The sequence below is a fragment of the Ahaetulla prasina genome, chromosome 17 (genome assembly GCF_028640845.1).
Source record: "Ahaetulla prasina isolate Xishuangbanna chromosome 17, ASM2864084v1, whole genome shotgun sequence".
Lineage (NCBI taxonomy): Eukaryota > Metazoa > Chordata > Lepidosauria > Squamata > Colubridae > Ahaetulla > Ahaetulla prasina.
In genome coordinates this window covers 7,740,488-7,756,991 of record NC_080555.1, presented here as the reverse complement: position 1 = coordinate 7,756,991, position 16,504 = coordinate 7,740,488, and the positions used below count along the sequence as shown (strand labels likewise).

At 43.8% G+C, this 16,504-nt stretch overlaps 1 protein-coding gene across 2 annotated transcripts; it reads left to right on the top strand.

Annotated features, from left to right (window-relative positions):
• The first annotated feature begins 2,253 nt into the window (after window positions 1-2,253).
• MRPL11 (mitochondrial ribosomal protein L11) lies at window positions 2,254-13,631 on the top strand. 2 transcript variants are annotated; one of them, XM_058160686.1, is made up of 7 exons: window positions 2,254-2,324; window positions 3,103-3,189; window positions 3,533-3,678; window positions 5,013-5,108; window positions 7,887-7,980; window positions 8,982-9,141; window positions 10,062-13,631. In XM_058160686.1, exons 3-7 carry the CDS (start codon window positions 3,556-3,558, stop codon window positions 10,189-10,191), a joined length of 603 nt encoding a protein of 200 aa, XP_058016669.1. In that variant the 5' UTR covers window positions 2,254-2,324; window positions 3,103-3,189; window positions 3,533-3,555; the 3' UTR covers window positions 10,192-13,631. The 2 variants fall into 2 exon arrangements, with proteins under 2 accessions (XP_058016669.1, XP_058016671.1); XM_058160688.1 differs by lacking the exon at window positions 2,254-2,324 and adding an exon at window positions 2,341-2,552.
• Window positions 13,632-16,504: the final 2,873 nt, after the last annotated feature.

The window sequence follows — 16,504 nt, the reverse complement described above, 5'->3', positions numbered from 1 at the left end:
AAACCAATAAATTTAAAATCTAATCCAGTCCTGCGCAGATGAATAAGTGTGTTTTAAGCTCGCGACAGAAGGTTCGGAGGTCCGGAAGTTGACGAAGTCCTGGGGGTAGTTCGTTCCAGAGGGTGGGAGCCCCCACAGAGAAGGCCCGACACTGCCTCGCTGACGGCACCCTGAGGAGTCCCTCTCTGTGAGAGCGCACGGGTCGGTGAGAGGTATTCGGTAGCAGTAGGCGGTCCCGTAAATAACCCGGCCCTATGCCATGGAGCGCTTTAAAGGTGGTTACCAAGACCTTGAAGCGCACCCGGAAGGCCACAGGTAGCCAGTGCAGTCTGCGCAAGATAGGTGTCATACGGGAGCCACGAGGGGCTCCCTCTATCATCCGCGCAGCCGCATTCTGGACTAACTGCAGCCTCCGGATGCCCTTCAAGGGGAGCCCCATGTAGAGAGCGTTGCAGTAATCCTATCTTACACTGGTGAGTTTGGTAGACCAGACTGTGCATTTAAGATGTTTCCTTTTCGAATAGAATAGAATATTCTTTATTGGCCAAGTGTGATTGGACACACAAGGAATTTGTCTATCGTGCATAAGCTCTGTGTACATAAGAAACAACAGAGTCATAAATCATAAGGTAGTCATAAATCAGAAGATACCAACATCAAAGTCATAAATCATAAGATACCAATAACAGAAAGTAAAAGGAAAGATGAGAAAGATAATAGTAATACAGCCCTACTACATGGGTAAATATCTTTGCTATGGGAATTAGCTGTTCAGCAGAGTGATGGCAAGAGGGGAAAAACCGTCCCTGTGTCTAGTTGTTTATGTCTGCCATTAATCTGTTGATTCCATTAAGTGTCCCGACAATTTTTATCTTGCAAAGAAGCTCCAGACCTTAAGAATCTCTTATTTTGTCTTTCTGTTTTTTTTAATGGATAATTAAAAACTCTCATTTATTGCTCCTCTTGACAAGAGTTTATAACCCTTGCTGCTTTCTCCGATTCCCATCACCATTTTGAGACTAGCATACAACCACCCTGCAGTGTAGTCCTCTTCTACCCCTTCCCTGGGGCAGTGCTTAATTCATTTATTTGTCCTATTTAAATACAGGTAGTCCTCAACTTAGAAGAGTTCATTTAGTGACCATTTGTGGAGTTACAGTGGCACCGAAAGAAGTGAATGATAACCATTTTTCACACTTAACAACTGTTGTAGCAATCCCCGTGGTCATGTGATCAAAAATCAGAGCCTTGGCCACTGATTCATATTTATGACGGTTGCTGTATCCCAACCCAGGGTCACGTGATTCCTTTTGCGACCTTCTGATAAGCAAAGTTAATGGGGAAGCCAGATTCACTTAACAACCAGGTTACTAACTTAACAACTGCAGTGATTCACTTAACAACTGTGTTACTAGCTTAACAGCTGCAGTGATTCACTTAACAACTGTATTACTAGCTTAACAGCTGCTGTGATTCACTTAACTGTTACTAGCTTAACAGCTGCAGTGATTCACTTAACAACATGTTACTAGCTTAACACCTGCATTCACTTAACAAATTACTAACTTAACAGGTACAGTGATTCACTTAGCAACTGTGTTACTAGCTTAACAGCTGCAGCGATTCACTGTGGCAAGAAAGAGGTAGAATGAGCCAAAGCTCACTTAACAATGTTAGCAAGATAAAACTTTGGGCTCCATTGTGGTCCTAAGGCGAGGACTACCTGGACTGCCCATTTCCCTCACTGAGGGACTCTGTTGGGGTGGGGACTACACGGAGAAAGGCTGACCACAACCTTGCAAGGTAGTCTACTGCTGTGGTAAGGAAAAGACGGGCTGAGGACCATTTTGGAGGCCCTGCCTCCACTCTTCCATTCAAAAGGTCCCTCAGGCAATGCGACCACCCGCATTCAGCACCACTTCCAGGCCTCACTTGAGGGACCCCTACCCCGAAAGCAGAGCAGGGGCCGTATTTTTTTTATTATTTAAACAATATCACATGGAAAAAGCAATCGGGGAAAGATTTAAGCACAAAACGAGTTCGGGGGTCTCTTTGCTGAGGCGAAGAAGAGCGCCATCTTCGCTCTCCCCCTCAACAGCAAACAGAAGCTAACGGAATTCTCCCGTTGCCATGGGAACGGGCGCCGACGGGAACCCTCCCGTCGTGCCCCGCGCGCTCATCGGGGACGTCATTGCGCGCCGCGGTTGCTAGGAGAAACGGGCGCCATTTAACGCCACGGACCTCCCGGCATGCAAAGCGCCCGGTTGACCTCGCTGACTCCAAGATGGCGGCGCCCAGCTAGGGTTTCCTTGAGGGACTCTGAGGTAGGCGGTTAAACAGCGAAGGGCGCGACGGAGAGGCAGGAGGCGGCGAGAGACGGAGGGTTCGAGGCTTAGGAAGGGAGTCCCGGGAGGGGGTAAGGAGGTTGGACCAGGTGGGATTCTTCCTCTCCGGGTTTCTCCGGATCGAAGAAATGGCTCCTCCGATTCTTCTACTGGGTTGCGGGGTGAATGATTGAACTGGTTGCAGGAGAGAAACGGTGATGATAAAAGGTACCTCTGCACGTACATACTTAAATTAATTGAATGGATGGACTTCAGGTTCCATAATCCCCCAGCCAGCATGCTTTAAGATGGGTGGAATTCAACTCCCAGAATCCCCCATATCAGCTGTAATATACCATAGGCGTACACAAATATTAATCCACTGGTTAGGTTTGCACAGTTTACACAGTTTACAGTTAGCTTGGTTTGATTTGCACAGATAAACCCAGTTAAGTAATCAAATTTAGCATGCTGTGGGCATACGATCCACTGGGTATTGAGCTGCAAACCACTCAATGTGCTGGATTTGCTAAGTGTGCTGAAGTATAAACCCAGTCCGGTGCCCTCCTAGGAGGTTTGAGTGACAGTCCTCCTAATTTCGGGCTGGAAATGATGGACATTCCAGTAACGATGTTATTGGAAGAAACTAGGCTGGGGATGGCTGCAGTGTTAGATATTGAAAAGTGATAGTATTGCAAACGAGGCAGCATGCATGTATTCTGTGGCTGAAGGTGGGCTTTTTGTTAGAAAGACCAACTCTGTTTTCTTCTGTTGCAAGGGCTGCAATTTGGCGTCAGTTTATGCTAACTGTGCCATAAAACTGAAGGTGCTGAAAAGGAAAAACCTGACATCATCTGCCTACAAAGCAAGTATTCTAACTGTCTCCTGGCTGTGCTTTTAGATCTTTCTCGGCATCTATTTGGCTCCCTCTCCCTCTGAAACGGAATTTTTCTCCCTGTGGCCTCCATCTCAAACAATTTGTATCACATTTGCTCTGTGTAAGATCAGTGTTTCTCAACCTTGGCAGCTTTCAGAAGGAGTGGACTTCAACTCCCAGAATGTTCAATTCTAGAAGTTGGGCTGGATGGGGAATTCTGGGAGTTGAAGTCTACACGTCTTAACTTAAGGTTCAGAAGCAATTGGTAATAACTGTTCTGAGATCCCAGTCATCTCAATTCCTTTTTTCAATTAATCTCTTTTTAATCTAGGTCTGTGCAGAACCGAAACCACCATGTCAAAGCTTGCCCAAGCTGGCAAAGCGGCAGTGAAGATGACAGGTGGAGGAGTGATCCGGTCAATCATCAAAGCTGGACAGGCTGTTCCAGGTCCACCTCTAGGACCTGTTCTTGGACAGGTAACCACAGGAGAAAGACAGGGTAGCAGAGTTGGGTTAATTTTTATAAAGATAGCATCTGAGGCTAGACAAAGGGTGGGGAACGATGGCTCCTTTATGACTTGTGAACTTCAACTCCCAGAATTCCTAAGTCAGCCATGCTCCTTATGGTTTCTAACTCCATGCTGGCTCAGGAATTCTGGGAGTTGAAATCCACAACTCATAAAGGGGCCATCGTTCCTCACCATCGACTAGAGCTGGCCACAGACTGGAATGTGAATTATGTTTTTGTTGTTTTTCTCCTTCATTAGCCATGCATTAATGAAAGAACTTGGAAACAGGGCTCATGTAACATGCTAAATATTTTCCCAGAAAAGTACACATTGCTGTGTTTTGTGTCAGACATCATAAATCAGGAAGCAAGGAGTTTAAATGACTACAGATTTATCTCGTGTTAATCGCGAGGAATCTGAACAATTAACGGTCGAAACAGTAAATAAGAGAAGGTGGGGAATGGAAGGATTTATACTCCTTGCAGACATGGTCATTTTCATTCTTTTAGAGAGTCCTTGAGGCCACTTGGAGGTTTATCTATGGCCTTATCTATGGTCACCTGAGTAGTGCAAATGGGTGTGGGGCCTTCTTGGAACTGCTGAAAGGACTGTGTTGTAGACAGGAGATAGATGATGTCACATCTCTCCCCCTCTGTTGAAAGAGGACTGTTCAATTTGAGTATAGATGGCCTCTTTGACCTCTCTTTCAAATCAGCGGTCCCCTTTGTCCAAAATGTAGATTTTGCTATCTTTAAAAGACTGGCATTTGTCTGGCGTCCAGCAGATGGACTGCTGAATCTTGTCCTGTTTGGTTGGTTCTCCTGTGTTCTCTTATGGGATGGGGTCAGCAACCTGTGGCTCTGGAGCCAGATGTGGCTCTTTTATCCCTCTGCTGCGTCTCCCTGTTGCTGGTCGGCTCCACAATTGATAGGGCTTTCAGTTAGGACAGGTAGAGGAAAAAGGATGCAGCGCTAAGAGGAGACTATAGTGGGGGAACCAGACTTCCAGTCGGCTCCAGAATTAAGTGGGGGCTTCCGGTTAGGACCTTTGTGGCTCTTTGAGTGTTTAAGGTTGCCGACCCCCCTATGGCCTCAACGACTCTCTAAAAAATGCAAATGACCAGCTTTGCCTGCAAGCAGTATAAATCCTTCCCCTCCCCACATTTCCCACCACCAGCTCCAAAACAACCACTGAATTAGCACAAAGAGACAATTTCTGGGGAAACCAGTTAGGATCCTGGAATTGAGGTTTTAGTTTTTGCTTTAATTACAGTCTCTCTTTTTTCTCTCGTCCCGTAAAAAGTACGGCATTCCCATCGGACAATTCTGCAAGGATTTCAACGAGCGGACCAAGGACTTTATACCAGGCATCCCGCTGCCCACCAAAATCGTCATAAAGGTGAAACGAGATCTTCCTTTCTTAATTTCAATGAGTTTCGCAAGCCGGAGGGGCTGGAGTGGAACTTCCAGGTTTCCTGAGCAACATCCCGAGTTCAGGAGCCGGCCTGGAATTGCCCCACAGACCATCTGTTCTTTCAGACATTTTGACACAATACACTTGAATTCCGGGCTCAGGTCTTGGCTCCAGCGTCTTTTAAAGCAGCTTTTTCCAACCTTAGGGTCTTTTAAGATAAGCTGGCTGGGGAATTCTGGGAGCTGAAGTCGCCGTCTCTGTAAATTGCCAAGGTTGGGAAAACGTCGTTTTGAAGGATTGCAGAGCAACAAACTGTGGATTTCTCGGAAGGGGGGAAAGCCTAAGTTAACTTTCAATTCGATCCTGACCGGCTCAAGATTGACTCAGACTTCCATCCTTGTGAGGTCGGTAAAATGAGGACCCAGATTATTGGGGGGGCAAGATGCTGACTCTGTAAACTGTTTAGAGAGGGCTGTAAAAGCACTGTGAAGCGGTATATAAGTCTATTGCTTCCCTCCTTCCCTCCCAGAAGTTAGAATGCAGTTTTGCTGGCTAACTCTGCTCACTGCCAGGAGCTCAATCCCGACCGGCACAAGGTTGACTCGGGCTTCTGTCCTCGCAAGGTCGGTAAAACGAGGATTCTTGGGGGCAATATGCTGACTGTGTAAACTGCTTAGTGAAGGCCGTAAAGAACTGTGAAGCGCTATATAAGTCTTAAGTGCCAGTGCTATTCCTCCATTTCTTTTTTTTTTTCAGTTGAGCACCTTAAATAGCAATAGCACTTAGACTTATATACTGCTTCACAGTGCTTTTTGGCCCTCTCTAAGCGGTTTACGCAGTCAGCCTCTTACACCCCAATAATCTGGGTCCTCATTTTACCGACCTCGGAAGGATGGAAGGCTGAGTCAACCTTGAGCCTGGTGAGATTTGAACTGCCAAACTGCTGGCAGCCGGTGATCAGCAGAAGTAGCTTGCAGTACTGCATTCTAACCACTGCACCGCTACGGCTCTTACAAAGCACATCTATATATATATATATAAACAAGTGTCAACAATAACATAGAAAAAAGAATCTTACACCAATAAATAAGGATTTATGGGTGCAGACAATAGTATTCTGAAACAAACTTGTTGTGAATAATTTGATTAATTAGAATAATACACCTGTAATGAATTTATGTTTTATTGCCTCAGTATTTTTAAATCCTTGATTATTCGATATATAATTAAATGTATTATTCCAAACCTGGTCAATTTAAGAGACGTGGACTTCAACTCCCAGAATTCCCTACCCAGCCAAGTTTGGAAACCCTTGATATGGAATAATAAAGAACTAACAGTTACAACAGAATAGAATAGAATAGAACAGAACAGAACAGAACAGAACAGAACAGAACAGAACAGAATTTATTAGCCAAGTGTGATTGGACACACAAGGAATTTTTTTTGGTGCATATGCTCTCAGTGTACATAAAAGAAAAAGGAAAAAAAACCTTCATCAAAGGTACAACATTTACAACACAAATGATGGTCATAGGTTGCAATTTAACCCTTAATGATAGCAACAAAAAGTTACAGTCATAAGTGGAAAGAGATTGGTGATGAAAACGATGAGAAGATTAATAGTAGTGTAGATTTAGTAAATAGTTCGATAGTGTTGAGGGAATTATTTGTTTAGCAGAGTGATGGCCTTCGGGGAAAAACTGTTCTTGTGTCTAGTTGTTCTGGTGTGCAGTGCCCTGTAGCGTCGTTTTGATGGTAGGAGTTGAAACAGTTTATGTCCAGGATGTGAGGGATCTGTAAATATTTTCACGGCCCTCTTCTTGATTCGTGCAGTATACAGGTCCTCAATGGAAGGCAGGTTGGTAGCAATTATTTTTTCTGCAGTTCTAATGATCCTCTGAAGTTTGTGTCTTTCTTGTTGGGTTGCAGAACCAAACCAGACAGTTATAGAGGTGCAAATGACAGACTCAATAATTCCTCTGTAGAACTGGATCAGTAGCTCCTTGGGCAGTTTGAGCTTTCTGAGTTGGCACAGAAAGAACAGTCTTTGGTGTCCTTTTTTGATGATGTTTTTGATGTTAAAAGTTAAATAAAGTGATAGCTCCCTAGCAAAGAACAGTCTGTGCTTTTAATTTCTGTTCTGACCAAACAGTTTGACTATATATGGGCAAGAAAAATCTGCCACAAACAACAAATGGGTAAAAATACATCCCCAACATTGCATTAAATAGAACACAACAGAAACATAATTTTTAATAATGTATTGCAATGCCTGATACGTTATGTTTCTCAATATATATGTTTCATATACTGTATTTTTTGGAGTATAAGACACTCCGGACTATAAGACGCACCTACCTTTTTGGGGAGGAAAACAAGAAAAAAAAATCTGCCTCTGCCTCCCAGCAATTTGTCTCCTTGCAGCAAATGGGGCGCGCGGCAATAAGCAACAATCCCTGCAGCCTGAAACAGCTGATGGTTGAGAGGCTGATCCAACTGACAATCAGCTGCTTGTGCTAATCAGGCTGTGCTGAAGCTGAAACGGGCTGTTGGCTGCAAGGCGGCCAATTGCTGGGAGGCAGAGGCCAAAGTGTAGGGGCCAGCGGGTGGGCAGGGCTACATTCGGTGTATAAGACGCACCTAAATTTTCACCCTCTGTTTTGGGGGGGAAAGTGTGTCTTATACTCCAAAAAATACGGTAATTCCAGCATTCTGTATTTATTTCTCCTGTTTTCTTTTTTTTCTTTTTCTTCACCATAGTCTGACAGGTCTTATGAACTTCAGATAAACAAACCAACAGCCACCTACTTTTTACTTTCGGCAGCTGGGATAGAAAAGGGAGCTTCATCACCTGGTAAGGAGAATTGAGAGAGAAGCAAGAGACGACAGATAGAGACAAAATACTTCTTCATACGGCAACTCTATTAAAAATTAGAAAAAAAAACCTCTCTTTTTTTGTAGAAAGTACACATTGGGAAAATAGTATTATACACACTGATATATAACAGAATTTATTATAATTACAATGTGCATATTAAGGTTAGAAGTTGGAAGACTATGATCATGTCTATTTAATTGTATTATTATTATTAGCATTGTGTAAAAAGTATATTGCCCCAGACAATGCACTGTCCACAAAATATGTATTGCTATTAAAGGGAAAATTACAAATATATATAAATATATAGGTAGGTAGGTAGGTAGGTAGGTAGATAGAAAGATAGATAGAAAGAAAGAATGAATGAACAGGTCTTAGCACCGGGTGTGACCCAGTTGCCAACTATAGGTAGTCCTCGACTTATGACCACAATTGACCCCGAAATGTCTCTTGCTAAGGAAGACATTTGTTACTTGAGTTTTTCCCCGCTTTATGGTGCAGTGGTTAGAATGCAGTTTTGCAGACTAATTCTGCCGACTGCCAGCAATTCAATCCTGACCGGTTCAAGGTAGACTCAGCCTTTTGTCCTTCCGAGGTCAATAAAATGAGGACCCAGATTGTTGGGAGCAAGAGGCTGACTCTGTAAACTCCTTAGAAAGGGCTGCAAAGCACTGTGAAGCGGTATATAATTCTAGTACAATTACCGTCCCTTCCTTCCCTCCCTCCCTCCCTCCCTCCTTCCTTCCTTCCTTCCCTGTGGTTCGAATGCAGTATTGCAGGCTAACTCTGCTCATTGCCAACAGTTCAATCCTGACCGGCTCAAAGTTGACTCAGCCTTCCGTCAGTCAAATGAGGACCCAGATTATTGGGGATGAGAGGCTGATTCTGTAAACCGTTTAGAGAGGGCTGTAAAGCACTATGAAGCGGGATATAAGTCTAAGTGCTATTGCTGTTATAACCCTCTCCATCCCCGGCAGGACACGAGATAGCCGGGATGGTGACCCTGAAGCAGCTGTACGAGATAGCGCTGGTGAAATCCCAGGACCACTCAATTGTGATCCGCGACTGGCCGCTGGAGACGATGATCAGGTGCCTGATAGGAACCGCCCGATCGATCGGCATCGAAGTAGTGAAAGAGTAAGTATCAAGAGGGAGGAGGGGGTGGGAGCAGGGGGAAGCTGGAAGGACCTGGTAGGGCCAAGAGAGAAGAGAAAGACATTCTGCTACAGGTAGTCCTCCACCTAGGACCACAAATGAGCCCCAGATTTCTATTGCTAAGCGAGACAAAGGTCATCTTGAGTTTTGCCCCGTTTTACAATCTTTCTTGTCACCGTTTCTTAAGTGAATCTCTGCAGTTGTTAAATTAGGAACCCCGTCGTTAAGCGAATCTGGCTTTCCTCTTGACGTTGTTTGTCAGAAGGTCACAAAAGGGGATCACGTGACCCCGGGACACCATGACTGTCATACCTAGGAGTCAGTTGTCTCCCACAACTTCCAAAGGCAACTTCTATTCTATTGGTTGATTGTTCTCACTGTCAGAAAATTCCTCCTTATTTCTAGGTTGAATCTCTCCTTGATCAGTTTCCATCCCTTATTCCTTGTCTGGCCTTCAAAGGCACTTTGGAGAATAGCTTGACCCCCTTCCTCCTCTCTGTGGCAGCCCCTCAAATATTGAAAGATGCTCTCCTGTCTCCCCTGGTCCTTCTCTTCACTAGACTAGCCGTGCCCAATTCCTGCAACCGTTCATATGTTTTAGCCTCCAGTCCCCTCATCATCCTGGTTGCTTTTCTCTGCACTCTTTCTAGAGTCTCAACATCTTTTTTTATAGTGTGGAGACCAAAACTGGATGCAGGACTCTAGGTGTGGCCTTACTAAGGCTTTATAGAGTGGTATTAGTACCTCCCTTGATCTTGATTGTATCCCTCTGTTAACGCAGCCTAGGATTGCATTGGCTTTTTTGACTGCCTATTAGCTCATATTTAACACCTTGACAGCAGGCGTTTGTGTGTGTGAGGAGCGTACAGTTGCGAACCTTCGATCTCCTCTCCTCCGGTTAGGTTAAACCCCGAAGAATATGGAGTCTTTCTGAAGGAGCGCGAAGAGAGGTTGGCAGCCGAGGAGGAAGCCCGAGCAGCTGAACGGTTAGCGAAGAAAAAAGAGATTGTTGCAGCTGCTACAACAGCCTGAGAGGTAGAACCCTTGGGAAAGTGATACTCTAAGCATCCTCTCATGGGAGCTGAATTTTGCACAAAATCCTGCAGGCTGAAGAAGGAAGAACTCCCCCGTGGCAAGGGACAGGGAGCTGCGAAACCTGGGTTGCTTGTGTGATTATCGTCAAGACACTTTTAAATGAATCACGGCAAACCAAAATCTTTTCCCACGTCCAGCTTACAACGATACGTCTTGGTTGGTCATTCAGATTCCTGGCTTCTGCCTTTCTTTTCTTTTTCTTTTTTCCTATTTTTATTTTATTCAGAAATAAAACGTTAAAATACAAAAACTCTCACTGGGGAGAGTAAGAATTTTCCCATGCCGCTAGCCGCTTCTGTATGAAAGAATTGAGGTCGTGGATGATAATTTCCCCATTTGTTTGCGTTCAGTCCTGTTGCCCTTCCTTCCCTCCCCAGCAAATATTTTTCTCGCCCTGAAAAATATTTTCGGCACACCTCAAAAAAAAACCCAAAACCTCGCAAATCTCTTTTCTACAGGTTTAAGACCACGTTTTACACTAAGATGTATCATTCAGTGTCCACCAGAGGTCCCACTAAGGATGCTGACCTGATGACAATTTACTGCAGTCATTCAGTTTTTAAAAAAAATATAAAATATCACACTGATTGTAATATATGAATCTTCTCGGGAGAAATGGGCATAATTTGGTGTAGTTTGGGAACGAGGAAGAGAATTATTGTCGGTGGTTTATCAGTGAGGTATAAATGTGTCACGCTACAGTGTTTCCCCGAAAATATGACCTACCTTGATTTTTACACGTCATTACTTCCTTACCCTTCTACCATCATGTTGTGACCTAGGCCCAAGTAGTTATTACCAGATGCAATCAGTCCTAAACAAACATATTTTATTAGAACAGCTGAGAATTACTTCATTCTCAGCTTAGTCCGAACTAATTCCAAAATAAATCTTTCAGAAAAAGTCCTTCGGCCTTATCACAAACCTTTGTCTTCTTTAGCACCCTGCCAAAGGGTTTTCTTGGCAAAGCCCCACGAAGTTCAGAAACTAGATGCCGACGAGAAACAATTGTAGCAACGTTGCTTTCCTTCAAAGAGCCCAAGAGCTGTTGCTGCTCTGTTAAGCCTTATGGGAGTGGCCAATCATCTCCTGGCCTTACTCCTGAGTCGTCCTTTTTGCTTTAGCTGCTCTTGCCTTCTGGCAATTCTTCGCATGCGTGCACTAGGAACAGGCTATAGCAGGGGTTGCCAACCTTTCGGACTTCAAGGACCACTAAATTCATAATTTTAAATCCCGAGGACCATATGATTTTTTAAAAAATGATAAATAGTATTTAGTGCAATATAAAAATGCAAATAATTTTTCTGCGGACCACCAAAATTTTCTCACGGACCACCAGTGGTGACCACTGCTCTATAGCGTCATTTTGAGGATAGGAGTTGAAACAGTTTATGTCCAGGATGTGAAGGGTCTGTAAATATTTTCCCAGCCCTCTTTTTGACTTCTGCAGTATACAGGTCCTCCATGGAAGGCAGGTTGGTAGCCATTGTTTTTTTTCTGCAGTTCTAATGATCCTCTGAAGTCTGTGTCTGTCTTGTTGGGTTGCAGAACCAAACCAGACAGTTATGGAGGTGCAGATGACAGACTCAATAATTCCTCTGTAGAACTGGATCAGCAGCTCCTTGGGCACTTTGAGCTTTCTTAGTTTAGGAAGTTTACTAATATTCTCCACCAATTCCCTTCACCAAAATTCAGAACGGTCCCAATTAAATCCAGCCACTAGCAAGCCAAGGCTAAGAACCAAAGGTACAAGTAGAAGATTAGGAGAGAAACCTGATTTTGAAAACAGTAACTGTCCGAGGGACCTTGGAGTCCTAGTGGACGATTACTCAAAACAGGGATCTCCAAACTTGGCCACTTTTAAGACTTGTGGACTTCAACTCCCAGAATTCCTCAGCCAGTACGGGAGCTGAAGTCCACAAGTCTTAAAAGTCGCCAAGTTTGGGGACCCCAGACTTAAAACATGAGCCAGCAGTAAAAAAAAAAAAAAACACCACCCACCCACCTAACTGAATTGCTGCAGTTAAGTTGGTGACACGGTTGTTAAGCGAACCCATTGACTTTTGCCTGCCGCAAGGTCGCAAAAAAATCACGTGACTTGGGACATGTCCCAAATACATATCGAGCACCTGAATTTTGATTGTGTGACCTGGGGAATACCGCAACAGATGTAAGCATGATTACCCATTGCAAGTTACTTTTTCTAGTGCGGTTATCGCTTCGAGCAGTCGCTAAACGAATGTTCGTAAGTCGAGGACTATGTGTATATTGGCTGACTCCCCCCACTCTTCCCCCCCAAGCAGATTTAACCCTAGCCCTGGATTTAAACACAAGGATTGTGCTCACACAATTAGGTGTGTCCAAACTAACTTACAACCTCGGCGTACGACCAGATATTGAATTCCACTGGTCTCTTTTTTTTTTAACAGTTTGTTTATATATTTTCACATAAGTGCTTAGTGAACAGCGTATTAACAGATGAACAGAGTTGGAAGGGACCTTAAAGGTCACTTAGTCCAACCCCCTGCCCAAGGAGGAGGTCCTACACCATTTTTGACAAATGGCAGTCCAATCTTTTCTTGAAAGTCTCAAGTGAGGAAGCTCCCACAATATCCGAAGGCAACTTCTGTTCCATGGGTTGATTGTTCTCACGGTCAGGAAATTTCTCCTTATTTCCAGGTTGAATCTCTCCTTGATCAGTTTCCATCCATTGTTCCTTGTCTGGCCTTCAAAGGTGCTTTGGAGAATAGCTTGACCCCCTTTCTCCTCTCTGGGGCAGCCCCTCAAATATTGGAAGATGCTCTCCTGTCTCCCCTGGTCCTTCTCTTCACTAGACTAGCCAGGCCCAGTTCCTGCAATCGTTCATCCGTATGTTTTAGTCTCCGGTCCCCTAATCATCCTGGTTTGCTCTCCTTGTGAATTGTCTGGTTCAATTTATTTGTATATACTAATACTTTTCCCATTCCTAATTTCAACCTCTACTATCCAACCATTTATAAAACAATCTAATTTTTTTTTTAATTACATCGTCCTCTGTAGATGTTTCCTCATTTTTCCAGTACTGTGCAAATACAATTCTGGCTGCTGTCAAAACATTTAATATTAAGTATAGGTTTCCTTTATCATACTTTTCAGGCATTATGCCTAGCAAAAATATTTCTGGCTTATAATCTATGTGTTGTTTTAACATTTTTTCCAACCATGTATGTATTTCTTTCCAATATTTCTTTGTTTTTACACATGGCGTAAGCGCACCAGCATGCCTACCATCCCTGTCTTAATGTTTTATTCGTATCCTTTACATGTATTTATAATTATGTTTACACTTGTATCTGTCATAAAATACATGCTTGATAAAATAAATAAATAAAATACGATCTTAAAGTGGCCAAGGTTAGATACCCTTGGCTTAAAATCAAGCACACTACTCGAAAATAACCCAGCAGAGGCCAGAACTAATCTAAACCTTTTTATTTGTTTAAAAGATTTAAATAAATATTTTATTTATTTTTATTTGGGGGGGCCTACATGGACTCATCCCTTCCACGCTGAATTGTGGCAAAACTATGATTAACAAAACCCACCAGCAGCTCTTAAAATTGATTGGTGCATTTGGGAATCCCATCAGTGACATCAGCAGCTAGTGGTTGCTGTCTCCTCATTGGTACCTGGGGTTTCCATAGCAACAGATGAAGCTTCTTAGCATCCTTTTGTTACAGCTGGGGTGAGAGTTGACCGGGCCTGGATACACATACGGGAAAGGCAACTTAAGTAGCTAAGGTTGCAGATAGTAACATAGTTGGGGGTACAAAGAGGGAGTCCCCTGTAGATATTTTGCCTCCCAGAAATGTCAAATTCCAAGTTCTCTTTTTGGTGGCTGATTTATTCATGATAGGAAGTATTTCTTAACCTTGGTAGCTAGAAGATATGTAGACTTCCATGTTCCATGATGGCTGGGAAGTCTGGGATTGAAGTCCACCTATCTTAAAACATGCTGGCTGGCAAATTCTGGGCGTTGAAATCTACACTGTTAATGTACGCTGGGAACTCTGGGAGTTGAAGTCCGTTCATTTTAAAGCAATCTGGCTGGGGAATACTGGGAGTTGAAGTCCACCCATCTTAAAGCATGCAGGCTGGGGAATTCTGGGAGTTGAAGTCCATCCATCTTAAAGCAAACTGGTAATAATGACCAGAGTGGAATCTAGTATCCACTTCAGCTTCATAGCAAATCCAAATTGCAAGAACATTACACCAACCAGGGCCTCTGTGGCTCAGACTGGTAAGACAGTGTTATTAACAGCTGCTTGCATTTACTGCAGGTTCAAGCCCCACCAGGCCCAAGGTTGACTCAGCCTTCCATCCTTTATAAGGTAGGTAAAATGAGGACCCAGATTGTTGGGGGCAATAAGTTGACTTTGTATATAATATACAAAAGGATGAAGACTATTGCCTGACATAGTGTAAGCCGCCCTGAGTCTTCGGAGAAGGGCGGGATATAAATTCAAATAAAAAAAAAACAACCACCCCGCATTTAAACTAATTATGTTGGCCCTGGCTGGCAGCAACTCTTCGCGTTTGGATAGGGAAGGAGATTGGTTCCACGATTTTATTCTATTTTATTTCATGTATTATTTATATGGGGCCTCTCTCACAGTTGAAATGACTGTTGAACTGCTGATCCTAGAATCATAGGGCTGAAAGGGACCTTGGAGGTCTTCTAGCAGGAGTCCTTATACCATTTTGGTCCAAAGGTTGTCCAGTTTATTTTTGAAAACTTCCAGTGATGGAGCTCTCACAAGCCAGGAGACAAGCTGTTCCACTGATTTCTCTTTAGTTTGAATTTCTCCTTGTTCAGTTTCCATCCTTTATTCCTTGTCTGGCCTTCGGGTGCTTTGGAGAATAGCTTGACTCCCTTTTCTTTGGGGCAGCCCCTGAGATATTGGAACACAGCTATCATGTCTCCCCTACTCCTCCTTTTCATTAAACCAGACGTACCCCAGTTCCTGCAACCGTTGTTCATATCTTTTAGCCTTCACTCCCCTAATCATCTTGGTTGCTCTTCTCTGCCCTCTTTCTAGAGTCTCAACAAGTTTTTTTGTATCATGGCGACCAAAACTGGACGCTGTATTCCATATGTGTTGTAAAACAGTCCTATCAGTGGTGAAATGCTACCGGTTCGCACCGGGGTCAGGCGAACCGGTAGCGATAAAAACTACCAATTAGGGCAAATGGGTAATTTTAAAAAAAATCTTTTTTTTAAAAAAAAAAAGGTATTTCCGACGATCAGCTGTGCCGCGCGATTTAAAATCATTAGAGAGCAGGAAATCCTACCCTTTGCTGGTCTACTTAACTTTCCAAGCCTCCTTTTGGCGCGCACTGCGCATGCGCGCACATGCGCACATTTAGCACGCATGCGCACGCATCGTACATTTGGTGCGCAGTGCGCATGCACCACACATTTGGCTTGCGCCGTGCACCGCGCATTTGGCATGTGGCATGCACCGTGCATTTGGCATTTATTTATTTATTTATTTATTTATTTATTTATTTTATTATTTAAATTTCTATACCGCCCTTCTCCCAAAGGACTCAGGGTGGTTTACAGAATAAAGCCAGAATAAAACAATCGATACAAAAATTAAAACCAATTTAAAAGCGAAAATTCAAAGTTGGCTGGACACTATAAAACCAATAAAAAACTCCATTTAAAAACCCATCAGGCCAATCCTGCGCAATGGAACAAGAAAGTTGTCAGCTCGCGTCGAAAGGTCCGGAGATCAGGGAGTTGGCGGATCCCTGGAGGTAGCTCGTTCCAGAGGGTTGGTGCCCCCACAGAGAAGGCCCTCCCCCTGGGGGTCGCCAGCCGACATTGTCTGGCCGACGGCACCCTGAGGAGACCCTCCATATGGGAGCGCACTGGTCGATGGGAGGCCGTCGGTAGCAGCAGGCGGTCCCATAATTTTTTTTTTTTTAATTTATATCCCGCCCTTCTCCAAAGACTCAGGGCGGCTTACACTGTGTTAAACAATAGTCGTCATCCATTTGTATATTATATACAAAGTCAACTTATTGCCCCCCCAACAATCTGGGTCCTCATTTTACCTACCTTATAAAGGATGGAAGGCTGAGTCAACCTTGGGCCTGGTGGGACTTGAACCTGCAGTAATTGCAAGCAGCTGCTGTTAATAACAGACTGCATTAGTCTGTTGAGCCAACAGAGGCCCTATGCCATGGAGCGCCACATGGAGTG